The sequence below is a fragment of the Anomalospiza imberbis genome, chromosome 2 (genome assembly GCF_031753505.1).
Source record: "Anomalospiza imberbis isolate Cuckoo-Finch-1a 21T00152 chromosome 2, ASM3175350v1, whole genome shotgun sequence".
Classification (NCBI taxonomy): Eukaryota; Metazoa; Chordata; class Aves; order Passeriformes; family Viduidae; genus Anomalospiza; species Anomalospiza imberbis.
In genome coordinates, this window is record NC_089682.1 from 13735050 (window position 1) to 13761760 (window position 26711).

The window sequence follows — 26711 nt, forward strand, 5'->3', positions numbered from 1 at the left end:
CTGCATCAGCACTTACAGGAAACCAAATCAACTCATCCCCTCTTCAAACTTCACAAAAACCAAAGGAAAGGTTTTAGTTTGTGTGTATCAACAACCACTTCTTTGCCCCTGACCCCTCTACTCGCTTCCTTATTGGTTCCAGCCAGCCCCTCCTTGGTCAGTTTTCTACCTGTCCTAATTGTAAATGTATTAACTGTATTTCCTAGTAACGATGTATTATTTAACTACTACTTTAACAAGCCAGGGAACAGCAGTGAGAAGCTATCCAGCTGCTTATTTTCCTAACTAGTGACACAGCCTTTGGCTTGCAAATAAGGCTGTCAAAGAACTCTCACGTTGGCATCCCGGCTCGGGGTGCTTTGGCTACTGTGTCCCAGTGAGGGGGAAATCACCCATGTGGGCTACAGGCATTTGGGCAAGTGGAGTATCCTTCAGCAGAGCAGTGAGGCTTCCACAGCTACAGAAATCCAAGAGGAAGAAGGGGAGATCCTACAGGAAGGGGGGGACTTAGTAATGTGCAGGAGCCTAGAGCTGGTAACTGCTCCTGGCCCTTCTTCACACATGAATGATGCAGAACTGGGTGCATTTCTTCTCCAGGGCTCTGAATGTCTCTGGTACTCAATGTACAATTTCCTGATGAGTGGTTGAGGAACATCAGGTAGATGGAGAAAGCAAAAAACAAAACCAAATAAAAGGAATAAAAGGGAGATTGCTGGCTCTGCAGTGTGACAGATTCTTACTGTGAAGAGTTGCCCAGTGTCCCAATTCAGTGGGGCTGAATCACCGAGATGAGGAGTAAGTCAGCATTTCCTAAAGGTACCAGCGAGAGTGAACTAACAGGTATAAATGTCCTGAAGGTGTCTGGGCCTCCTCCCTGGGAAGGCAGGTGCAGATAGAGGGCAGTGACATCCAGCAGCACCTCTGCCAGTCGTGGGACCTGCGGGCTGGTGCTGGATGACGTGCTGTCAACGCAGGATGGCCTGTGCCAGACAGACCATTGCCAGAGGAGCTCCCACTGCCCAGCTGGATTTAACTGGGCTGAGGCATTCGGAGAGCAGTGGGGAAAACGGCCACAAGCCCCTGCTGCCCCAGCCGGCCGCTGCCTGCCCTGCACAGGGAGCAGCGGGTGGAGAAGCTGGGCAGGGCGGCGAGGAGGGGCAGAGGCGCAGCTCAGGCACCCTCCCCGCAGAGCTGCACCGTGCTCACCCCTGCCAGCGGGAAGGGGGAGCTGGGCTCCTGCTGGGGCTCACACGCCAAAAGAGGCACCATTTATTCCGTCCCAACACAGCAGTGCCCCTCATCTGTTTCAGGTACGGTGGGGTGTTTTGGGACAGTGCAGTAGCACTTAGTAGGGAACCACCTTGCTGAGAAAACACGGAGGCATTGCCAGAAGTCTATCAGATGTGAATTCTTTAATATAAAACCAGGCATTAAAATGGATTTTGAAGAGCTGCCATCCCTTTCACTTTTGCAGACTTCCAGGTAAAGGAAGGCTTCAGCCACAGCAGGGACTGAATCACTCCTGCCCCAGTACTGCACAAAATGCGCCGAAGAGCAGGGAGCAGAAGGGAAGTTAAAGTGCAGGCGAGCTGCAGGTGACCGTGTCCCTCAGAACAAGGCTCCGTCTCAGAACTGGCATCAAATAGACTAAACGGTCATTAAAAGGAAAATATTTTGAATTTTATTTTTTCACGTTATTATCAAGTACACAATTACAATAATGTCACACATCCCTATATGGTTCTATGTATTTTGTTTTTTTCTTTTGTCTTTTTTACAAAGTGTACAGAGGGAAGGACATATACAATATTTAACAGGGTATTTTCTACAGAACAATAATTTATATTATGTCCTTGTAAAAATCTGTACCTTTTTTAAACATTAAACTGAAACATCCATTTTATAGCATTTGCTAAGCAAATTATTTGTGAATTAAAACTAACCTGTAACTAATGTCAGTACATTAACAATAACTATAACTTCATTTTCTCTTTATACAGACAAATACATTTTACAAAATCCACTTGACCAAACCCTTAATTATTAAAAAAAAGTTTCAACATTGTGCTTTAAAAAAAAAAGTGTGTATGATTCCAGGCTACATAAGAGAAAGAAAAAGCGTAAAATTGTGTTCTTTGTCTTTCAGCTTATTTAAAAAAATAAAGGTCAAAATGGCTAAAATCCTCAGCACTACTATGGGATTTTTTGCAGATTTTGTACACTTTCCAGGTTTCCAGTTAGAAAATGTTTGAACATAAAAGAGGAAAAAACAAGTAGTCACAGGCAAGTATTTTGCAAGAAGCGAGTGGGAATCTCTGCTGGGTTTTACTGCATCTGGTTTGGCATCAGCAGGTAACAGACACTACGGCCATGTAGGAAATCCACTGGCTTCAGCGGGGATTTCAAGGAAGGCGCAATGCAGCACAGCCAGGAATTACACGCTAAAGAGTCATGTAGCAACATCACACAAGAGCACACCCAGCAAGTCTGGGGGCACTGCAAGCAGGCAAAGAAAGAAAAAACCATCCTATAACACAGGCAGTGACATGGCATTGGACTCTCCTGAATTTCGCACTACAGACAAGAATTTCAGCTTACACTAAGACAGGAAGGATGGGCAGTAGGGGCAGGGCTTGGTAACAAGACAAAATACAAAAGGCCTAGAAGATGCACATCCAGAAAGGAAACCTTTTTCCTCCATCACCCCAGACTTGAAACTAGCACTAAAATTCCTGTTTGAGTTCAATTGGAAGTTCACCTGCCTAGAAACAGGAATTAATACTGGCCCAGTCTCTGAAGCCTTTCCATTAGGGAATTGGTGGTTACAAATCTATCCTAATCTGGCAGGCAGCCAAGACTGAATTCTGCAATCCATCATCAGTGGCTGGGATGGGAATTTGAGCAAGGGGAGCAGGGCCATGTCCTAAAATCTGGCCTGTAATTAAAATGGTTTGGGTATTTTGCTCCAAGGTTGTTGTTAAAGTACATGACTTTGTGCTTGGTACATTTACACTGCAATTAGCAAATGATATGGGGCTACTTTATAATAGTCTTCAGGTGGCAAAATTGTGTCTAATAATTCTCCCAGCTGTTTATAAACAGACTGAAAGAACTGGGTTAATTCTGGATACAGTACTAATTATGAAACAGCTGCTGAACACAGCTACTAATGGCTCAGGAAATACATTTAATTTAGTAACAGAACTGCATCTATCTAAAGTTACTTTTCTTATTAAGGATATCTATGTTACAACGTCTCTACTCCTTATGAACTCATCTGCTCCACTCCATTTCCTTCTTAAGCTCTCACTGTAAATATCTGGTTTCCAAAACTGAGGCACCTCTTGGTCTTAAATTCTATTCTAAAACAACTAACAATAAAAATGTGACTTGAACCACAAACTGGTCTTTCAAAGAAATACCAACATACATAAAAGCATAAAGTTTGAGGTACGTTTACCAGCACATACAGACAGTTGTGATCTATTGTTAACTCTGCAAATGGAACAAGAGCATTTTACGTTTCCAACACTTAAGACAGGAATAAAGTGGAAAAAAACCCAACTCTTGTAACACACAAAACCTTTCAAAGACAAAGAAGCACAGAACAATAAATGTAGTATTTGCGCGTACTTTGAATTTGCCCAGGAAAGATAAAAACTGCCCCAAACCATTTTTAAAATTATTTTTCTCTCTGAAACCAGAATGAAAACACCAAGTGAGACTTGTAACTCCTCAACCGGAAAATAGTTAACCTGCCATGAAGTCTGTATAGTTAAAACAGGACAATCAGGTGGGCCCTAGTGACTTTACTGTCAACATGACAATTCCCCATTTTATACACACCTCTGACAATTTTATCAAGAGAAATTTCGTATTTTTTAAATTCACGACAAAACTGCATTAACATGGACACTGTGAGTATCAACGAGATCAGTAAGATAAATATACTTAAATAAACTATTACGGTTGAAAAATTCAGTAAGAGACAGGGTTTACTTTATTAAATGCAACTTTATTGTTGCCATCTTTTCTTCATTTATTAAACAAACTGAATAGAATTCAGAACACGCTATTGAACAAAAGGTATAAAAGTCAACTACAAGCAATAATCCTATTTTTATACAGCAACAAATCAAATGCACAGTATTTTTTTTGTTTTTGTTTTTTTTTGTTGGTTTTTTTTTGTGTGTGTGTGTGATCGCAGGTGATTGGCTTTAAAATAAGCTAACTGCCTGAAAGGCAAATTTCCTTTATAATTCCAGCCATAAGTCTGTGAAAGAGACTTTAAGGCAGCCCAACATCTTTATGATGTCTCATAATGTGCTGGTTCTTCTCTGAAGGCCTTCGGAAACCTTTCTTGCAATACTCACACCGGTGAGGGTAGTCTTTTGTGTGAATGGAAATCACGTGCCGTTTGAAGCCTGAGGCGTCTGTAGTGCTATACTCACAGTACTCACACTGATAAACTTTCCTGCCACTGTGTGTTTTCATGTGTTTTTTCAGCTCGTTTTGTTGCCTAAAGCCCTTTCTACATCTCTTGCACCTGAATGGAAGATCCTTTGTGTGAACTGAGAGTATGTGGCGACTCAGAATGAACGGATCTGCAATTTTAAAGTCACAATGTCTGCACTGGTGCAATTTTTTACCTTTGTGAGCCGCCACGTGTTTTTTCAGTTCCGAAGGCCTGTGAAAGCCTTTATCACACATATCACACTTATGAGGATAGTCTTTTGTGTGGACTGAAATAATGTGTCGTTTCAGATCACTCGAGTTTGAGCTCTTATGGTCACAATGCAAACACTGATGTGTTTTACTTTCTTGATGCATAAGCGTATGCTGCTGTAGCTCTTTGGTATCTGAAAAAGTCTGGAAACAAATATCGCACTTGAGCGGCGTTTCCTTACTGTGTTTAGTCTTTACGTGGGTTTTCAAGTTGGAAGAGTCGGCAGATCGGTATTCACAATATTGGCACTGGTAGGGCTTCTCGCCAGTGTGGATCCGCATGTGCTTCTTGAGCTCCGACGGGTGGCGAAACCCTTTGCCACACTCCACGCAAATGTGAGGAAAGTTCTTGCTGTGGACAGCCAAAAGGTGGTGACTCAGTAACCCTTGTTCTGCTGTCTCGTAATCGCAGAATTTGCACTTGTGCATTTTATTAACTCCTTTGTCCCTGTGCACCATCTTGTGAGTAAATAAAGTTCCTGCATGAGAGAAGGTTTTCCCACACTCATCGCATTCAATAAGCTTTTCTGTTTTGTTGGTCAGCTTATGACTCTCCAAGTGGTTATGTAAACTTATTTTTTTATTCGTAGTGTAATCACAGTCTGTGCATCTGTATTTCTTCTTAGTAAGAAGGTGCTCCGGGTGGTTTTTCATGTGCCTTTTCAAGAAACCTCTGGATTTAAATTTCTTTCCACAAATCATGCAGGGATAGACTGTCAACGGATGACCATCGGGGCCAATGATTATTGCTGGAAAACAACAAAAAAACCCTTTATCAATATTATACAACAATAGTACACTTCAATAATTATCACATGTTAACAATAAGATGAATTGTTGAGAAAGATGGGATACATATGTTTTACTATACAGATGTTCTTCACCTCAAATAATTCTATTTTGAAGAATTCTGAGTTCACACATTAAGTACATGCAGAAACCAATGGCTGGTGTAAAGAACAGCAGCCAACTTGTTAAACTGAGTATCATCTAGTAAGCAAAGTACACGATCTTTTTCTGACTCCCCACAAATTGGTAGGTAAAGTTTAATCTTGCAGTTTAATCACCTACCACTGACTACAGTTCAGATGCCCTGAAACTAACACCTCCTTCTTATGCCATCTGTTACAGCTACAATCTGAAGAGGTACCAAGCAAGAATCAGTAAGGACATGTTTCACATACAGAAACCTCAAAGCTCTGGAAATTATTTGCACTCATCTATCACCCTGATTTGTTTACCCTGAATTTGCCTAGGCCCGTTAAAAAAGCTGTCTTGTCCAAAAATATTTTATAAGGAGAACTGACTAGCTGGAAATAGAAAAGGCCAACTTTAATTTGCACAGTTTACTAACTCAAGCGAAACAAAACAGAACTTCTACAGTTAAGTCACAATTTGGAAAGAAACTTCTAGTATTATTTAAGGCAGGGCTACTGAAGACAAAAGTTGTGTTTTTTCAACTTTATCAAACCAAATAAATATTCTGACCGTAACACAATAACAGCAGAAAACAAATTATGCCATAGAACACTTAGGTTCTCGCAGATGAAAGGAAAAAGACAGGCACAAATGTCAAGGCAATTTTATTTCACCATTAAAACAGGAAAGGGTATAGAAGTTACACTACTGAAAATTAATATACAATCTTCACACTTTCCAGTTACCTACTGAGCTGAAATAATGAAATGCATTGTTCTACATATTTTTGATAAAGACAAAAGAAAGGGTTTTAAAGGCATGATTACAGAATACCATTTACCTAACATCACCGTTTAAAGTTACATTAAACATTAAAATGGGTGTGGCAAGTTAAGTATATAACTTTTTAACCTTTTGCTATGATACTTTTTCCTATGTCAGAGATGGTTTCCTTTAAAACACCTGCCACAATCCAAATCACATGTGTATTTAAAATTTGTAAAATAAAATATGCACTCAATTTATAAAGCAGAAGTGCTGTCCACCAAGTAATTCCCCAAATCTCTCTCTATACAAGACACTCCACATGCATCTGTTTATGGGCAAGTGCCCGGATGAACGAGAGCCAGGCACCACATACTCACCTGTCTGATACTGTCTGGACTCGGGTCTCCTCTTCTTCTTTGGTTTTTGCTTGGCCAGTCTCCCAAGTCCAGATGACTCATCTATGTGCAAAAGAGCACTTGCAGTGCCATTCCGACTTTCGATGCCATCGTTATTATTACCTACCAAGGTAAGTTAAAAAGTTACCTACCAACACCGCAGGTAATTCAAGCACAAATTCTACAATGGTAGTAACAGAAATGATAAACTATTATCTGGACATTTAATCAATCTGTAATCATGTACAGCATAAGCTGGAAAATGTCTCACCATGTAACTTAGGAATTATGTTCGGTATCATAAGCATTAGCTTTGTTAACCTAATTTTACAGGAGTACATAATGTACAGGAATTAATGTTTTTTCATTACACAGAGAATTCTCCTTCAAATGTAGCATTTTTTTATCTCTTTGGTTGCTAATTATATCCAAAATGTTTAATATTATTAAATAATAGCATGTCACAGGATTCACTGTGCCAAATTTTCTTTTCAACCCTGAAATACATTTGTGTGTAAGCTCTCATTCACTTCATGTCTGAATTCACCTGACTGAAGTTTGTCACACACCAAGTTTCTGAACTGGAGCTGCAATCAAAGAATCCTTCTGAACAGCCCAAAAAGTGGCAAACAAAGTACACTACTTACTATTTATACACCTGATGTTTCAGCACTTACAAATTCTTTCTACTGGGAACAAAGAGCATGCTCAGTATTGTGTAACAGAAAGAAGGAAAGAGTCTTTGCCTCACAGAACTTTGTGATTAATACACAAATGGTACATTTATGGTATTAAATGGTACACTGTATGTAAAACAAACACGAAAATTACAAATACATTCAAGGAGGTATTTACTGGCAATCAGTTTAACACTGGTGATTTAAGAGCGTAAGTAAACTTTTAGTAATAAATTTTGTGGTCAAGTATTTACTTGAATCAATAAAAGCCAACATTTCCTAGTGAAAGCAAAGTACACAAGACAGGAAGATTCAAGAAAGTGCAATATGATCAACAGCTGTTCCTTTGGTATAGAGTGCTGAGCATTAATATTCATGATTAATGTAAAGAGACTCAGAGCCAGGCACATGTGCAGAGCCTGAAGATTCTCATCTGTATGCTAGCTCATGTGTTCTTCTGCCATTTTCAGGACTTCATGCTTCATTTCTCCCTGTCCCCACCATCTCTCACCCTGTATGCTAGGTTGCTTACTGCTGAAAATGCAGCCACTCCACTGTTTCCCACATTCTTAAATTCTCCTTTCAATTCCATTTCACTGTTTTTAATACATTCTGCTCAATTTTCTTCCCCTCCTCCAAAACCACTGAATGTTTAGTATCCAACTTGTTTCAAGTTCATTGATTTTATTTTTAATGCCCCCTCAGACTGGCTTATGTCATTTCCTTCTCACTCAAACCGGGCTCACCAGTATATCGCCTAAGATAAGGCTTTGGGTGCACTACCATCCATCCCCTAAGTAACTTTTAAACACACACTGCTCCCTGAAATCTTGCCCTTCCTGACTTAAGTCCAAGATTCCAGCCCCCACTGTATTCCCAGCACAATTGTCTGCTGGCACCAACACCACAATCCACATCATGCAGACATGTAAGGTTTGTCCTCTACTCCACTATTTCTTTTGTTTTGTTTAGAAGGAGAAAGGAGCAACACAGAAACAATTTTTCAGATGAAATTCTGGTCTTAAGCGTACAAAAGTTTGGGAAACCAGTTTGTGCACCAGTTGGTGTTCACATATCAACGATCAAGAAAAATGGTTCTGCATGCTGGAAATATTCTCAAGGTTCTGCTACAATTTTAATATCTCCCTCCAACTTCTTTTTATTCATCAATTAATTATTGCCATTAGTGAAATCATGTGTTTATATGGTCCTTCTAGAAAGCACTTAAATCAAGCCAGACCTCAGTGTTGCTTTTCACTGCTACACTGAAGCTTACATATTCCCATTTGCTTCCTTTTTTTTGCTCCCCCCAAATAAAAATATTCAGTTCTAGTCCCAAGCCAACTCTCACTGTGTCCCAAAACTCTGAGGAACAGAGGTACTTGAGATTCAATTTTTTAGCTGGAAGCTCATGTATTTCCCCTTTCACATTATGAAAATATGAAGGAAAATGCCTGCTAAATAGAAGCAAGAAGAAGCCTGCCTTACAACTTCCCTCTTCCTTTCTTTTTAAGGCTCTTTATGCTAAGAAACCATTCTTAAACTAAAACTCTAAAAACAAACACAAAAGCACAAATACTCTAGGCTACCCTCCAAAAACCAACCCCTGGTACTTTGCTGCAGGGTCACCAAAGAATAATTCTTTCAAGTATTACTTACCATAAGCTGCTGCCCAAGCAATGGGCATGAAAGTTTTAATTTCGGTGTCATCGATCTGCTGCTCATGGGCGGCTGCAGCATCCTCCTCTCCTACAATCACCTCCATATAAACCTCATCAGCTATTTCTGCAACATCTAAGAGAAAAAGAAGTTTAAAAAAAATAGGAATGCTGCACTGCTGAAAGTGAAAATCCCTGCTCCCAAAGGAAAGCCACCTACTTACTTAAGTCTTCGTCTTCATGCTGAGAATCATTTACAGTCATGTAAACCATTTTCTCCCTTGGAATACGAATACTGCTATTTTGATCGAGCAATCCAACTGTGTGGTCATTCTCTGGCTCGCTCTCCACAATGTCTACTGTGCCCCCTAATTAGGAAGACCAGAGCAAAATATTTTAAATACGCTTCACCAAAATCTATGCTAAATCACAAAAAAAGGTAAGTTTGTCAACTCTTTAGTATCAGACTCACAGGTCTTTACATACCACTTGAGAGAAACCACAGTCTCATGCAAAATTTCAAGTATCAGGTTGGAGTATTCTCAAAGAAGTGTATTTTACCTAAATCATCTTCTCCAGGATCTGCTTTGAATATATAGACCTTGATGACTTCTGGACAAATGCCATCCACTTTACAAGAGCCACTTTCTGACTCTGCTTCCATGGTAATTTCAGCAGAACCTTCGTGTTCTATCTTACCAGCATCATCCACTACAAAAACAAGTTATTACAATTACCCAGTCATATGCAGACAGACATGTGTGAAATACATATTTATTAATTTATTACTCAAGTTTGGAAGCAGTTTAAAATTAAAAAGTTGTGATAAAGAACCTACCCATTAATATTTTTTTCATATCCTTGAAAATAGTGACAATAAACACAAAAATAAATTCAAACTGTTATCTTCTAGTTAAGGTGAAAGTGCAAGAATGCTTCAGTGACAGAACTAGAAGCATGAACACTGCATGAGGCAATGCTAATAAGGAAACTGTGATCTGCATCAAGATGATGGTAGGAAGAAAGTACACATAAATCCTTCACTCTGTGGCATAATTTCCCTTATTCTCAGTTTTAATTCCTTTCTCCTTTATAACTATAAACAATTAAGATATTAATTGTTCTTTTCAAAAGCATTATCTGTTGCTCAACCCTGTTTCTGATGCAAGTGGTACTACTGCTGGCCTTCAGAGCTGGTTCCCTGCAAAGCACTGGTACTGATGCTTTTCCAGCTGCCAGGAGAGGAAACCTGAACAGCAACTCCAGGAAGAAACTCATCCCCTTTCCTCATGCCCTCCACAGCTGGGGATGGAGAACAGTGCCCGAGCCCAAGCGCTGCCCTCCCACTGCAGCGCTGGGAACCTGTCCCTGGTGTCCTTCCTGCAGGAGCCTGCACTGCATTCCTGCTGCAGCCCTGTGCACTGGTGTCCTTCCTGCAGGAGCCTGCACTGCATTCCTGCTGCAGCCCTGTGCACTGGTGTCCTTCCTGCAGGAGCCTGCACTGCATTCCTGCTGCAGCCCTGTGCACTGGTGTCCTTCCTGCAGGAGCCTGCACTGCATTCCTGCTGCAGCCCTGTGCACTGGTGTCCTTCCTGCAGGAGCCTGCACTGCATTCCTGCTGCAGCCCTGTGCACTGGTGTCCTTCCTGCAGGAGCCTGCACTGCATTCCTGCTGCAGCCCTGTGCACTGGTGTCCTTCCTGCAGGAGCCTGCACTGCATTCCTGCTGCAGCCCTGTGCACTGGTGTCCTTCCTGCAGGAGCCTGCACTGCATTCCTGCTGCAGCCCTGTGTACTTCCAAACTTCGCTCTCCCGCCTCCAGAAGGGCACCCACCATGCTCCAGGCTGAGCTGCTGAAACTTGCCCAGAATCCCACATACCCATGGCTGACAGCCAGCTTTACAAGGAACACACTTGGATTTTTGAGGTGTACTATACATGGGCACCTCCCCCCCCTTACTTTACCAAGAACAGGTTTTCAAGAAAAAAATAGTAAGTAAGCATTCACAAAAATCAAATCCAGCTCTCAAGACCTTTGAAGAATCTTCCCATTTTCACAAGCCCCAGATGTTTATTCAGTATTGAAATTATTCAAGAATTCTTAACATGACGAAATATTTTTGTAATTTGTGACTTTACAGTTACTCCTTCAGAGTCACGCATGACTTCAGTTCATGACAGAAAGACATGGAATTTATACTAATAAAAGTCCAAGAACTGTCCTATAAATGGTGAAGAATTTTTAACTACCATGCCTAGGACATACCAAATACTTCACAAAGTATGCTTACTTTACTAGCACTCATTGAACTACCCTCATAAATAAATCATAGCTTTACTACTCAGTAACTGCATTCTTAAATTTATTTTAATACCTACTTAAAAAAAAAGCTCAAAATGTTATTACTATTATTTTCTTGCCATGAAGCCAATAAACTAGCCTTTGAATTAGATAAACAATCACATGTTCTGTCTCACACATCAAACACAACTGTATTTAAGTACAATTTCTCAATCAGGCATCATTACTCACAAAAAATATGAATAACATTAAATTATAAAGCACTAACATAAATTAGTCTGTCTCTCTCCTTACCAAAAGAACAGCAGAAAAACCTAAATAGTCGAATGCCAATATCATGATCAGTGGCCATGGTATATAGACTGTTTCAAGCAGTAGGATGTTAAAAAAATTACTTTGTGTCTCAGGACAACATAATATCGTGTAGCTGAACCCCAAAGCTTTTAAAAGTAAAAACCTTAAGATGTTCTTTTGAATCACATTAACAATATAGCTCCACAGTGTGTATATTCATTTACTAACAGACTTTCATGACTTCTTTGTCACATCCGTAATATACCAAATGTCACTGGAACTCTGACAAAAAAGAAAACTTGCTTTGTTCCTACACTACATTTATGTAGCTGTTCTCCCTCAACTTGGCTGTTTCCAGTGTCAGGCACATTTACTTGAAAGACTTTCAATCAGTGTAGACTGACTTTACATCTCTGAAGCCAAAAGGGAAGTCTGCCACCAAGATCAACTGGTGCTGGAACATACCGACAAGGAAGGAAAATCATGGCTGAATCAATCAGAGAGAAAACAAACCTATGTGCATGATGTGAAACAGGCCCTTTGCTTTTAACCAAACCAGTTTTTTACTTCCACTTATACATGGAAGTATCCATTAATAACTTTCACACAACAGAAGAGTTCAAGATCTTAAAAACATGCTCTATTCATGCTTCAAAATAAGTTCTCCAAGATTCTAAGTATTATTTTACCCAACAAAATAAAAAAATTGTTACACAATTTAGAGTTTGTTTATCCCTGAATTCCATTTATATTCAGCATTGTTTTAAAAATCTAACAACTGGTTTAAATATTTTTTAACAGAGCCATTAAACTGTAAGGAAATTGATGCGTAGGAGGTATGAGGCCAACTTTTCTCATCCAAAAGGAAAAAAATTCACTCTTGACAGGGGGTAATATTTTAAAAACTGAAGTCCCCGATGGGCTTGAAAATCAGTAATATTTGCAGTACAGTAACAAGCAGATAACAGGATGAAAAATAGGATGGAAAGGAAAAGATAGGAAAAAGAAAAAAATCAAAGGAAGAAACAAACCAGGTGAAAGAGAATGGGTATTATTACAGAAAGTACCATTTCCAAGGTGTTTTGTCCTATAGCTACACAAGCATTTATTTATACTGATTCACTGGCAGCATATAATGAAATTTGCTTTCTATTTAACATTTGCCAAAGCTTCTGCATTCTCCATGTATCTCAGTCTCACAATCTGAGAAAATTATATTCAGAAATACTTGACTAATCAATGTTTCAAGTTGGAACTCTGATGATATTAATTTTTCATTTGAATTCATAGCCTATCGAGGGGTCCCACAAATTACCATCCGTGGCTGATCTTCTTTCATATTGCTCCTCTTTGACATTAACAAAAACCCAAAACCAAACAAAAACCAAAAAACTCAACAACACCCCCCCAAAAAAAACCAACCAAACAAAAGAAAGAATTAGTTAAACTTCTAAGAGACCACTTCCTTTAAAGTAGAGCCACTGAGCATTACTAAACTAATCACAAGTCACACGCTAGAAAAAAGTTCAGGCTAGCATTACTGCAGTACTATTATACCTTGTGCCTCCATTTTATCAGATATGAACTAGACACTAAAAACTTTAAATGTCTGACTTTTTCCCCCCTATACTAGCTGGTAGCTTTCATTCAGTAAACAGTGGATGCAGACTAAATCTCAAGAGTTTTAAAAAAAACAAACAAAACAAAACCCAGAAAAATTACTAGATACAGTACGATTTTACATGAATTGCAAGAATGCAGTCTATGGTTATTTTGTTAAAATTCTTCACAGACTTCACTGATTAGAGCAGTTTGCTCTTTGCATACTATGAGCTTCAAGAAACAAGTAAGTATGCGCTTCTCCAATGTTGCAATAATTGATACCATATAAAGATGATGCTAGAATTGTGATTAAAAGCACAAACAGATGAGAAAGGTGTCACACAACATGAGAGCCACAGCATATTTAAAACCTGTCTAGTTAGCACCTATAAGGAAATCAACAATAAGAGACCAACAGGTAAAAAGAGGAAGAAGGAATAAAGAATAAAACAAAGAAATAAAAGATCCAGGCAACAACAACGACAGATTCTATGTGATCTATCACAATGACAGCATTGGTTTCCTAGGAAGTACTAAATTTAATTTAATAATCATATAATAAACTAGTAACAGCCAAAGAACAATTATCTCCAGTATCTCCACCCCTCTATTTTTGGGACAGAAACAAGCTCCTAAGCATTGATAATAAACTCCATATTTAAACCCTGTTGAAGCCAGTTTCCCCACACAGAAATATAAATGTCAGGCCAAGATCCTGATTTGCTTCAACAGAACACCTTTTGTTTAACCATATACATACACAAGTTGCTTTTAGTTTTTTATATCAGATATTTGAGGGATAGGCAGATAAAGACTTTATACCCTTATAGTGGTTTATTTGTAATTTAAAAATGCAAATATAACTGCATTTACTTTGAATGGATTCCATAACATTTTAAACTTTTTCTTTCCTACCATTTCTCCTCTATGTGGGATTAATGAGGAAAATGAAAGGACTGTAAAAAATAAAATTCACTTAAGCACAGACACCTTCCACCTTTTTTAAGTACCCACTGTTTATTGCTAAAAAACACACCAAAACAAACAACTTAAGGAAAAGTCTATCTACACGAGGTAAACGATCTTAAAAATGTGTGAATGGAGCAATTAGACAAAAATAATCTATTTTGTCAGGCTTTATGCTCCCAAATTGTTCTCTTAGCTGCTAAAAAAAAATGTGTATCATGGGACATTTATCTGCTTACAAAATAAACAACCCTATTTAAACATTCTTAATGAAAAAAGCCATTATTAACTATTTTCTCTAAAACAGATTAAAAGCATTGTTTTCCCATTTGTTCAGTTATTTGTGACAGAAACATCTACTTCACTCAACAGCAGAGAATTCCTAATCCAATGAAGAAACTCTTTTTACCATACACTTATTTCTTGAAGGGCAAAGCAGGTTTCCTAACCTATTAGAAAAGAGAAATCTGCTCTTATTTTCATTTTAGTCCATTGCTTTCACATGGGAGTATATCCTATGCATCTAAAGGTCCCTCCAGGGTAGTAATCTAGTAGAGCTCCTGTAATTCCTGAGCTCCCAGCCAGGATCTAACGCTTGTCCTTGTCCTCTGCCCCTAGCACACAAATCAGACTAAGTTCTGAGATGTCACTCAGCCCAAGGTAACTCTTATTTCCATCACCTCTCAGGGCAACCTCCTGAGCAGCCTGAACTGCAACAACTGTTGGTGCCACTCCAGTGGTCAGACAGAGGCATGGCAGCAAGTTCTACCTCTGAGAAAGAAAAATGTGAATTCCTGCATCTTTAGCAACCTCCAAGGAAAAAGAGGGATATATTTAAACTAAAAAAGCAATTAAAAGCATTTTGCTTTGTTGACTCAAAGTCTACTGGATGGCCCTAAGGAATAGCATGAACCCTGTGGCTTGGTTCATCAGATCCATTGCTTTCAAATTAAACATCCAGCAAGGATAAAAAGAGATTGATTTTCATAGGCCTAGGTGAAACCTTTCTCTCTCTGTGAGTTACCCTGGCTTTGGACTCCTGTAATGAAAAGTGTTCATTCAGATAAACAAACAAGGGACATGTCTAACTCAGAGAAAAGCAAGGGGATGGATGGATGGATGGATGGATGGATGGATGGATGGATGGATGGATGGATGGATATAACACAGCTCCCATATTTGTAAATATTTAAATTCTTAGAAGTGCAGTTTAAGCCTTGTGAGGCTGCCCTTTGCCTTTTCCAGACTCCTCTTGTCAAACTTTTGTGCCTCACTATTTTTACTGCGGTAAGAGTATATCAGAATACAACTTTTCATCTTACAGAATCAATTAATGCCAGAAGATGTGTCTACCACTGCCAAGTAGAATGAAATCAGACAAAAAAAAAATTTCCTTTTCCATCTTATTGCTAGGCACAGGGCACTGCTTTCCTCAGTTAGTAAATGTAGGATGTTTGTTTTGTTTTGACAAACACCAGTTAATCTCACCACTACTGTTTCACTTAAGGAGAAATGTTTTTCCAAGCTACCAAATAATTAGTACCAGTGTGAGTCACAGCACAATTTATACTTTCCTGACCCAACTCATGAACTGGCTTGTTATGGAACATGCAAAAGAAAAAAAAATTATCAAACCTCCTTTCATCTTTTTCAAGCCACTAGCTGGTAGGTTTGCATTCTTAGTTGAATGAGTATCTGATTCTGCTCTGCTGTAAGTGCCCCGAATCTACCATGGAACAAAAACGAATCTTGAGGGCAAAGACAAAGTATCCAAGAAAAAAATTAAGTACATCAAAAAGTAACTGGTGATATAAAATTGTGCCAAGAAGCATTGACTTGAAAATGAAGACAGCAAAGGCATATTAATGCCAAAGCTAAATTAAATCTAACTGGGAAAAGAAGTATGAAAATACTGAGCTCATTGAAGCAAAGTCACAGAATGAAACCCACAGGAGCTGTACTCTTTGAAAAGGCAAACCAGCCTGAAACCAACAAAGAAGGCAGACACACAACATTAAAAAAAATGTACACACAGATTAATCATTTGAAATCACATATTTTCAGGATAAAGCTAAGAAAATGACCTTAAGAAAATATAAGTATACTCAGCTCATTAGGAACAAAAATGGAAATGCTTATAGAGCCACAAAACAGGAAAAAGCAAAAAGATTGTGCCAATAGCTTCCACTGAAGAAAACAGATGGAGAAACCTACAATAGAAAGAACACAAAGTGTCGTCCCCTGCTTTTCAAGTGCCTATCTAAAAGAAGATGGGCAAAGGCATTCTGAAGAACACAGTCTAGCTCACAGATCTGGAAAGCAGCAACATTTGGCTACTGTAATGGCAGACAAGATTATATTCCAACATCTGCCCCTGCAGTTCAGGGAGGTTTGACAGAATCAAACACAAATTTACAAGTTAGGATGAAAAACCCAAAACTGGATTGGCTAAGGTTACTACCTTTTGAAAACTAAGTTCAACTGAAAAACTGAGACAGGCATCAGATCGATGAACACATACACTGCTGATGCAAACAAAAAAAATAATAAACAAATTAATTAAATAATATTTTTCATACAACAAAGAGACTGTTTGGCAAGACAGCCTTTACTTGATGGAAAAGCACTAGACTCTGCCTTCACAACCAGAAGAACTTGTTAAGCAGGCTTTAAACACAGTAGGTGGTAGTAGGGACTTCCCTTTAAAATGAACTGTAGAACATTAAACACAAGTAGAATGCATTTTTTGTAGCATAACAATTATTTTAAATGTTGACTTATTTAAGGTTCGGAATCTCAACAAAGTACATTGCAAGAGACATTTAATAATAAATAAAGTATGAAACTGCAGAAATACGTGACTGAAGATGGAGAATAGCCCAGCACAAGTGAACAACTGCTACATCTAAGAAGCCTTCCCAGCTAGGTAGGAATCATCCAAAATGGCCTCTACCAGGACATTCTGTCCTTGTTCAGCCACTGCCAGTGAGGAACAGGATACACATCCACTACCCCTCTCTGTGCATTTACACAGGCGTGGTTTGCAAAATGCTCCATGGCAGCAGCCCCAGAGGCCCTGCTCTGCTGCAGGAGGAAAACTTGCACAGGAGGGGTGAGCAGAGACAGGAGCAACAGTGCCTTGAAGAGCTACAGCCAGGGGTAGGGAAGAGGGAAGGATCACCACCAGAATCAGGCCTCAATTATTCACAGGCAGATTATCCAGTGTTGTCTAACTATGCAGCAGGTTCAGAAGCATTTGAGCTGCTTTCACCAGATTTAACTTGGGTCCAGAATCAAAAGGTTTTATCTGTACCACACCAGACAAGAGTGCATTTATCAATCTGGATCAATACAATTTCAGAACAGATCCCCTGACCTATTTCACCTCAGTACAATCCTGCAGTTTAATTTACAGTATTTTGTGTGATCCATATTTTGCATTATCCCATTTCATTTTTTTCCCAGATAATAGAGAATTAACTGTACCTCATATAAACTCAAAACATGGCTGCAACAAGGTTACTCAAGGAACTCAAGAGATGATAAATTAAGAAATGCAGTGATCCTAGGTAAGGAGAAGCAACATTAAAATTTGTAAGTACAGAATATAAAATTAAAACAAGTTACTATACATTTCAAAAATATGTCCAAAAATAAAGAAGGGGGGAAAAAAAGAAAAAAAAAAAAAAAAAAAAAAAAAAAAAAGGAAAAAAGGTAACTGAAGCAGAGCACGAAGTACACCTCATCACTAGAATCATTTAGCATCACACAAAAATGAAGTGCCTGAAATGGCAATTAAACAAACCAGCCTAACAAGGCTTTTCTATTTCTACAATAAATAAATGTTCGGTATTACACTGTGATGTTCCTAGATGCTGCACTGAGTAATCACTATAATAAGTAACATACTTAGAGTAAACTCTAGTTCACACAAATGGATATCCTCAGTAGAAATAGGATTGATGATATGCTCTATTTTTCTCCACCCTCTATTTAAGCCTTTTGAGATACAATTCAAACAGATTGTGCCACTGCTCCTAAGGGAGATTAAGATATTCACTTCCCAGCTACGAGCAGCAATAGCTGCTCCTTTTTGTTAGCTGCATACCTCTGTCCTTCGCTTAATCAAGAGAACAAAACACATCCTAACAGCAAAGAAAACCATACTGCTGTCTGTATTCACAATAAATTGAATGCAAGAGGAGAGGGCTTATCAAAAAAACAAGACAAGGATTAGATTTTCAGAAACCACAGTTTTTTACTCTTTCTTTTCCATGAAATATTTTTGTTTCCTTAATGTCTTGATAGTCATCAGAGTAACCTCCAAGTGTAAGCATTTTTAAACATTGTCACGTTAATTTTCTTTCAGTTCTTATTAAGTATATGGCATCTGGTTTACTGGAATTCTTACTCTTTTGTTCATAAGCTATAAATTGCTACAGAAATAATTTCTAATCAGACATGCATTTGCCAGTATTTCTCTCCATTAGCTTCACCAGAACTTTTAGCTTGTACACGTTCCTAAAAATCCCTCCATGTGAGTACACTTGTGAGATCTACGTTTCAATAAAAAATACAGAAACTCTGCTTTGAGTATTGTCTTAAGCCCTCCCTCATATATTTCAAGCCCATATCATAAGAACTTTGATGGCTTTACCCAAACACTTACAGGAAATCATAAGGTAATCATCACAGTTGCCCTTCTCATCTTGATGTTCCACAGGGATTCCATTGGCATCAATCACTGCCTCTGATGCACAGTCTGCCACCAAGACCTCCTCAGAAACAACATCTGTTCCCAGAGTATCAGTGACAATATCTGCTTCTTCAACATTATCATGAACTACATGTTCTACGTGTCCAACTTCAGGTACATGCATTGACTCAGTTGTCAGCACATGCTCTGGTATAGACATTGTCTCTGCTGTTATGTCAGAAGCTAAAACATCATCCGGGACAGTGCAATGAGCCAAAGAAACCTCTTCGGCTACGTCTGTGTCCAGCACTTGTTCAGGAATAATGACTGTTTCAGACACGTCTGGCTCGTCCATGATATCTGGGCACTGGACATCCTCAATAACAACATCCTCAATGACATCCTGGATTACTACGGAGTCTGGATCATCGGGAACAAAATTATGCACAGTTATATCTGAGTCAACCACATCTGAAACAAATACTGTTTCCTGTACTTCCACAACAATCTGATCTCCATCCATATGTGCTGCATCAGCTCCTGAAAAACACAATTAAAATAGCACTTAAATTGTAAAACTGTCTCATATGAGGTGGTTAATAATTGAAATTACTTCTGTTCCACTTCAACTTTCACACTATGCTGCACTTTAGTAAAACAAGCATAACAGCATATGAACTATTAAGACAGGCAGATAAAGCAAATTCTCAGTAGATGCTACCATAATTAAGATTAACAAGATTTTCTCTCCCAAAAAAGATTTCCAATTTTTAGACTCTCCCCCAACACCCAAACAACTATTACTTGACTGAAAGAACAGTAGCTCATTCATATTGCCTTGAGTAATAAAAACAACCCAAACTCTGTACAAAAGCATTGATGCAGCACAGCACTTCTAAGCAAAGGCAGAAGAAGCAATAGTCAATTGCATCAAATGTGAACACTTATCTATGTATTATCTCCTTACAGACCTGTTGGATCAAAAAATGCATTTGGCTCATGTGGCTGCAATTCAAGCCCATCTTCATCCATGGCCTTTAACTCTCATCAGTCACAGTGTCTGCAGAAGATAAAGAAGAAAGGTAATTTCACTTGTATTAGGTGAAGAAGGTTGCCTCTGTCTTTGCACCTAAAGTTGAAATTTAGGGTGCATGGAAGTTAACACACAGCATCTCATGACTTTAAGATGAATCAGATTTTACTCAGGGTCCCTCAGTCTGGGATTCTAGCAATAATACTCTGGATGACCAAACACCCACTGTTTGAACTAGAGTGTGAGGTCCAACACTGGGTCCATTTCTCAAAACCCTATGGCTTCACAAACACAGAAGCAGCTCATAAAGGAATGTGAAAATGTGATTACCGTATCATCTTAAAATAAATAAATAAATAAAGACAAAGCCTATACATATTCCTGTAAGCAACTTAATCCACCATATTCCTACTCAAGAAACTCAAGTCCCTGTTGGATGGGGAGGAATACAGAACTGTGAAATCATTAAGGTTCAATTTGGTAAGTTAAACACAAAGAGCTTGTTATCTGAAATGCACACCAGTTCTGATGTCCCCATGTTCATTCTTGGACAGTCAGCAAGAGTTCCCTCTTATGTCACTTCAGGAACTGAAATCATCAATGTAAACTTCTTCCAGAGCATAACATCAAATGTTTTCAAACCTAGATCTGTAAATATTTTCAAAACTCTTGCCCTAAGACAAAGTCCCATAAGTATCACAAGTTAGTTCTCAAAAATTACCAAATATCATGTTCTACCAAAATTTTTGAACAGCATATCAACATTTCAATGCTAAATGACTTAGGATTTCAGTCTTCTTAATGAAAGAGCCAAACAAGACCACAAAGTTCAAATACTGGCAAAAATGTAAAACCGCAATCTAGGTCCTGCTGCTTAGATATGTGCTTTACAGCTAGGAGCAGGCAAAGCTAGTTAGGTAAAATGCAGTCTAACATAAACTTGTACTGCTCCCTTGCACTGAAGTCCAACTACTTTCCTACATGCAGAACAAGCAAGAGGCAACAGAATGTTGCTTTGTGTTTCTGCTTGTATTTCTGTAGAAGTGGAAGATGTTATTTTTCTTCCTCCAAGCATTTCTCACAGGCAGAAAGCTCCCCATTTCTGTGATACCTTCACAAAAGACAGACAAAACATCAAGATTCCACCCAAGGTTTCCATAAGAATCATAGCCTTTCCAAATTACATCAACTAACATTTACATTCATTAAGGCTTTATCAGGGAAATTGCTATACAAAAGAAAAAAATAACTAGTCCAAAACACAAATCTAAACCCATAATCTAGAACAAGTACTTTCTAAACTTGCCCCACTTTTTAGCTCAAATTTTCTCAACTCTTCACCTCTGGAACTCTCCTTTGGGGTGCTGTCCAGCCTCCAGTGCAGGCACTTGGGCTGTCTCTTTTACAGAAGCTGAGGGAGAAATATAGCCAGACATTGAACTGGAAGAAAAATAGTAGAACACTAATAATTTTCCAAGGTGTTCTGTATTTGTGTGGTGCTCAGCTGGAAGGCTCCTGTATTTTAAAGACAGCTGTGCTAACAAGACATTGTGGTATCCAACTGGACATAAATTACCTCACAATTATTCTGTCAAGCACTTCCACCCAAAGTGCCCACTATTAAGAGGAACGGCTCTTCACCCAACGCTTTTTTCCAGAACCAAGAGCAGAAGAAAAGTGTTTCTCAGCCTCAAATGCAAGAAATAGCCTGACTGATGGCAATCAAATTCTGCCATGCCACAGAAACAAGAACAGAGTAACAAAATCCCATACAGTAATTCTAGCAAGAATTATTCATACCCAAATTGCTTTCCTCTCATCTGTCTGGTATCCACCCAGCCAGTCTACTACCAATGTCATTCCTATTATTCTTGTATTTTCTGTGTTGCCTTCACTCTTTAGTTTCTTCTCTTCTGTTACTTCTTTTCCAACTTTTGGTGGGCCTGCACCACACCATCTTGTTCATTACATCACCCGCTCATTTCATCCTTCCAGCTTTTAACTACAGTACACTTCCATCATCCACACAAACCTCTCCTACTCATCAATTTGTACCAAAGATTGTATTGGCAATTAGGAGAGGGGATTTTTTGGTACGAGGCAAAGGGGTACCAAGGGCTGGCAGAAATAAAACTGCCTCTCTCCTCAGACTACACACACGTAAGAAGATGGAGCTCTCTCTGTCTAGATCTCTGGGAAAAGTCCAGATGCCCCTTGTGCCTGTGCTTCTGAGAGCTGTATTATCACACACATCAGCCTACCATCTGCTGCGACCTGACCAGCCTGAAGTGTCAGTTCACCACCTGAAGAACTGGCATTCGTTTGCTCTGCTTCCTGCATTCACCACCTACCTGACCATTCCACCACAAATTCCTACTTCTTATGATTCATGCCTGTACTTTCTCTATCCTATCTGCTCCCTAAATTCCTCACTTCACACTAAGTGAGGCACTCTTCCACTGTTCTTCCGTCTATCCTCTTCACCCAGGAGATGCAGGGGTCTCCATCACTACTTTCCAGCTACCTCTAAGTGCCCGTTGACACCATCTCTTCCCTGTTTTTCTTGTTTTCTGGATTCCAGGCAACAGATTTGAAACCCAAAATATCCCTGTGGTGTTCAGGAGCTGCAGTTTCACAGCAGTGACAGCCCAGCACACCACGTAATTCTGGCCTCTTCTGCACTGGTCAGGTCTTCTCACCTACACTGGCAAAATGTGCTCAAAACAAAGGCTAAGGCTCCAACAAACCAAAGACTTCCTGGCACATGGGCTTTCAAGTCTGAGTCTTAAAAAGGCAACCAACATTTGCTTTGGTGCTTGCTCCAGAGTAGAAAGAAATTTCAATGCTTTCTCTTTTTTTTTTTTTCTCTTACTAAATAATGTTTGTCAAAATGTGCTGTAGCATATAGACCCAGCCAACTCTTACCCCTGTGCAGGACCATAAAGAGTTTGGAAGTGCTCCACAAGGGCACAGGCCCCACATCCACAGAAATCTGCCGCAAGAAGATGACCAAAAGAGGATGCAGGCATTTAAAATAGGAATTAACTGAACTATCTGAAATAATAAAAGTGTCCAAATCAGAATGTGCAATCCAAAAAGGCATAAAGTAATTTGTCTATGGCTCAGGCAAAAAAAAATACAAAAAGATTCCTGAAATCACTTCAGGGTTTGAGCATTCTAACCAGGAGATGAGAAAACGCTGTTTCCTCCTGCTTGCTCTTCTGAGCAGAGGGTGAGCACAGGGGCACAAGATGCAGCCACACAAAGGAAGGAACACCACAGGGCTCCGCACCTGTGACAGCAGCTCCGTGACACAAGAAATACCGGAGCTGCTTCTTGCAAGCACCACAGAGAACATCTTCAATTCCCTGGCAAGCACCCCAAGCTCTGTGGTACCATAAAGGCTAGGAAGCAATTCCAGCTGTTCACTTTTCTGCAAGATTTCAAGAAGGAAACTCCCCTCAGTCCTTCCAAAACATTCTAGCTGACACTTAACTCAGGACCCAGTTCTAGCATCAAAGCCAACAGAATCAAATTTTCAGTTCCATCTTGGGAACCCAAACTCTCAAAGAAAAGCAGGTGTCCAGCCATGTCCCTACACTTAGTCCTTCTCAACTATGTGGCTCTTTGTTCAAATCTCAGGAATTCTGGTAACACTCTTCTACCACTGGCAAAAAAAATCGGAGGGATCCAGAATCAGGTTTTATAACCTTTGAAAAGAACTAAACATCTACACCTTTTACTTGGCTTGGATTCATTCCAGCTTCACATGGATCAAGGACTAATAGAACTCTGCAATACACATAATTTTGTCCATACAGTTAATTTTTACAAACTGATTTTTACCTATCTACTCAGAGACATGTCTGTTTTTGGCTTCATGGAAGTCAAGGTAACATTTTCAAGTCAAAAGACAGATGGAAAATTACATATTAATGGAAGAAATGGTATTACTATATTAGCGATAATCTTCCAAAATAAAAATGATTGTGAGAACAATGAGTCAAGAGAAGCAATGCAGACAGTGCATTGCCACATTACACATCCTTGACTCAATAGACCTAGCAAGGTAATCAAGATGAAATAAAAAGAAATAGGACAAGCTGTCATGTTTTAAAGGAGCAACTTTAAAAAGAGAGTTCCCTAATAAAGGTGTAATAATCTGCAGAAACGGTTTCTCTGCTCTCACCAAAAAAAAAAAAAAAAAAAGGAATTGGAGAAAAAGGAAAAGAGGATAAACTTCAGAAAAGCCATCCTTGTGAAAAAGAAATACATAGCATAGTTATTTGCCTACTCCTAATTTGCAGTAAGGCCATAAACCAAATATCCAAGCAGCAAAACTCTTTTAGATCAAGCCATAAAGCATCAAAATTCCCCACGTGCAAGTGCTGGCCCCTACCCACGCTGGGATGACTTAGTGTACAGCCACAACCATGTTCCCGTCGTGCCTTGCTACATCCCATTAAAAACTGCGGCACGCCTGGCATGTCCCATTTGGGTCAGAGCCCCGAGCCACCGAGGCTTCGCGGTGCTCCCGAGGCGGCTCTGGGCTCAGCCCACGCCACTGCTGCAGTGTCACCACTCGCCTGACGTGACCCACTTGTGGGAAACGCACGGCACACACACACACACACACACGCTGCTCTCAGTCGAGCACACAGGAAAGGCAAAAAAAAAACCCCTACACTCCTATAGGATTTCATTCCTGCCTCGAAAATTTATTACCAGGTGGAGAAACACAAGAATAAAAACTACATTCTAACTACGTGATCATTCGGCTGTTAATTTCCTGACGCGTCTCCCTCAGTTTTGGCAGAGGAATCAGTGCTGCTGCTCTCACTGCGATTCCGTAAAAAAAAAAAAAATCATTCCTCTCTTTGTTATAGTTCAGTGGTGGGGTATTTGCAGAAACCGGTTAAAGAAAAGGGTTTTCTCCAGATTTCACTGGAATGTTGTGCGCCAGACGACCGTAATTCCAAAGGAAATAAGCTCATTCTTAACGAAACCTAAATTAGGGAAATGACCGATCCCAGGGGCACCTTTGAACCAGCACCAAGGGGGTCCCCAAGGGGATTAGGGGGCTGCTTACGGGGCGAGTGGGCGAAGGCGGCTGCGGGAGATCTCCCGGCGCTGCCGAGCCCGCGCCGCCCGAATCCCCGGCCGGAGGAGAGGAAGGAGATGGCGGGGCAGGAGAGGACCCGGCCGGGAGCCCCGGTGCGGCCGCGCAGGGAGCCGCGGCAAGCCGGAACGCGCCTCGCTCCGCTGCGCCTCGCAGTGTGGCAGCGGGAGGCGGGGAGGGTGTGGAGGCTGCGGGCGGTCCCTGCCGGAGCCCCGAGGCTCCCCCGCCCCGCCCGGCCCGGCCCAGCCCGGCCCGGCCCGGCCCGCGCGGGGCCCCGGCTGTGCGAGCGATTAATTCAAGATGGCGCCGGCGCCCTCCGCCCCCCCCGCGCGCCGCCATTTTGTCTCCTCCTCCAGACACCTCCAAGCCCCCCCCGGCCGGGCCCGCGGCCCCTCACCGGCCCCACTCGCCTCCCCCCGGGCCCGCAGCCACCCACCTCCACTCCGCGTTCCTCACGCCACCTCCCCCGCCGCCCCGGGCCGCGCCGGGCGTGCGGAACCCACCGGCGCAGAGCCCGCGGCCCGCTCCTGTGGCGGAGCCCTGGCGCGGCCTAGCTGCGGCCTCCTCGCGGCCTGCGCCGCGGCCTGTGCGGGCAGGGGGAGGCCCGGGCCGGGCGGGCGGCAGGGCCCGGCCCGCGGCTCTTACCGTGCGGGTGGCGGGCGGCGGCGCTCGCTCGGCGCGGCCTCTCTCAGCGCGACTGGGCCGAGCGCGGCGGCGGCGGCGGCGGCGGCTGCGGCGGGGCGGGCGGGCGGGCGGGAGGGGAGGGAGGGGCCGAGCTCGGAGCTGAGTGGAAGCGGCCAAGCTCCCCGGGCCGGGCCCGCCGTCAGCACGTCACGTCACTGCCCGAGAGAGCCCAGGAGCAGGCGGAAGGGAGCGCGCCGCCACCGCCGCCTCGGGCCGCCCGCCCGGCCGCCCGCGGGGGCTGGTGCGGCCGAGCGGCCCGGGGGCCTGTGCGGAGCGGGCGAGGCGGCGGTCGGGGCGGCGGGGCGGGGGCAGCGCGGCGGCGCTCGGTCCCGCGGCTCCTCCTGCCGCCGCCTCCGCCGCGGCTCGGCCGCGCTGCGCCGCCCGGGGCTCGGCGTGCGCCCGCGGAGCACAGCGGAGCCCCGGGACCCCCTCCCCGCCCGACCCCTCCATACCGGGCGAGCCCCCCCCGCGCGCCGCCAGGCCCGCGGCCCGGCCCGGCCCCGGAGCGCGGGCCGGAGGCTCCGTGCCCCCGCCGCGGGCTTGGACTCGGGTCTGCGCGGCGGGGAGCGGTTTTTAGGGTGCGGGGACTCCGCTCTGGGGTGGACGCGGGTCGAGGGCCGCGGCTTGGGCGGCCTCGGGTCACCCCGGCGCGGGGCGCGGCTGCCGGCGGGAATTGCTGGGAACAACAGGGACAGCGGAAAGCAGCGGGGTGCGCTGCCGGACCGCGGGTCCCCACGGAGAACACGGACGGCGCTCCGCGGGGACCACTGGCACTCACGTAACAGCAGTACTGGGGCGGGAGGGGGGAGCGGTTAGCATTTTGGGGACTACGAAAAATTGGAAATAATTTGGCATTGAAACCTAAGGCCTGACTAG

General features: G+C 41.8%; 1 protein-coding gene across 9 annotated transcripts; it reads right to left on the minus strand.

Annotated features, from left to right (window-relative positions):
* Window positions 1–3994: 3994 nt before the first annotated feature.
* On the minus strand, window positions 3995–25945 carry ZFX (zinc finger protein X-linked). Of its 9 annotated transcripts, none has more exons than XM_068179854.1 (8): window positions 25797–25945; window positions 19975–20059; window positions 18973–19540; window positions 9703–9852; window positions 9366–9509; window positions 9143–9277; window positions 6789–6929; window positions 3995–5474 (listed from the first exon to the last, which is right to left on the minus strand). In XM_068179854.1, the coding sequence occupies exons 2-8, from the start codon at window positions 20029–20031 to the stop codon at window positions 4288–4290; spliced, it is 2382 nt and encodes a 793-aa protein (XP_068035955.1). In that variant the 5' UTR covers window positions 20032–20059; window positions 25797–25945; the 3' UTR covers window positions 3995–4287. The 9 variants fall into 9 exon arrangements, with proteins under 9 accessions (XP_068035955.1, XP_068035952.1, XP_068035949.1 ...); XM_068179851.1 differs by having other exon boundaries at window positions 18973–19536; window positions 19971–20059; XM_068179848.1 differs by having other exon boundaries at window positions 18973–19539; window positions 19971–20059.
* Window positions 25946–26711: the final 766 nt, after the last annotated feature.

Excerpts from the sequence above, each read along its gene's own strand:
- ZFX (XM_068179848.1), bottom strand. The coding sequence starts at position 20,031 with ATGGATGAAGATGGGCTTGAATTGCAGCCACATGAGCCAAATGCATTT. Across the intron at positions 9,853-18,972 it reads TGATTACCTTATGATTTCCT|TGGATGATGCTGGTAAGATA; the intron begins GTAAGTGTTTGG and ends TTGTTTTTGTAG. Across the intron at positions 6,930-9,142 it reads TGCTTGGGCAGCAGCTTATG|GTAATAATAACGATGGCATC; the intron begins GTAAGTAATACT and ends TTACCTTGGTAG.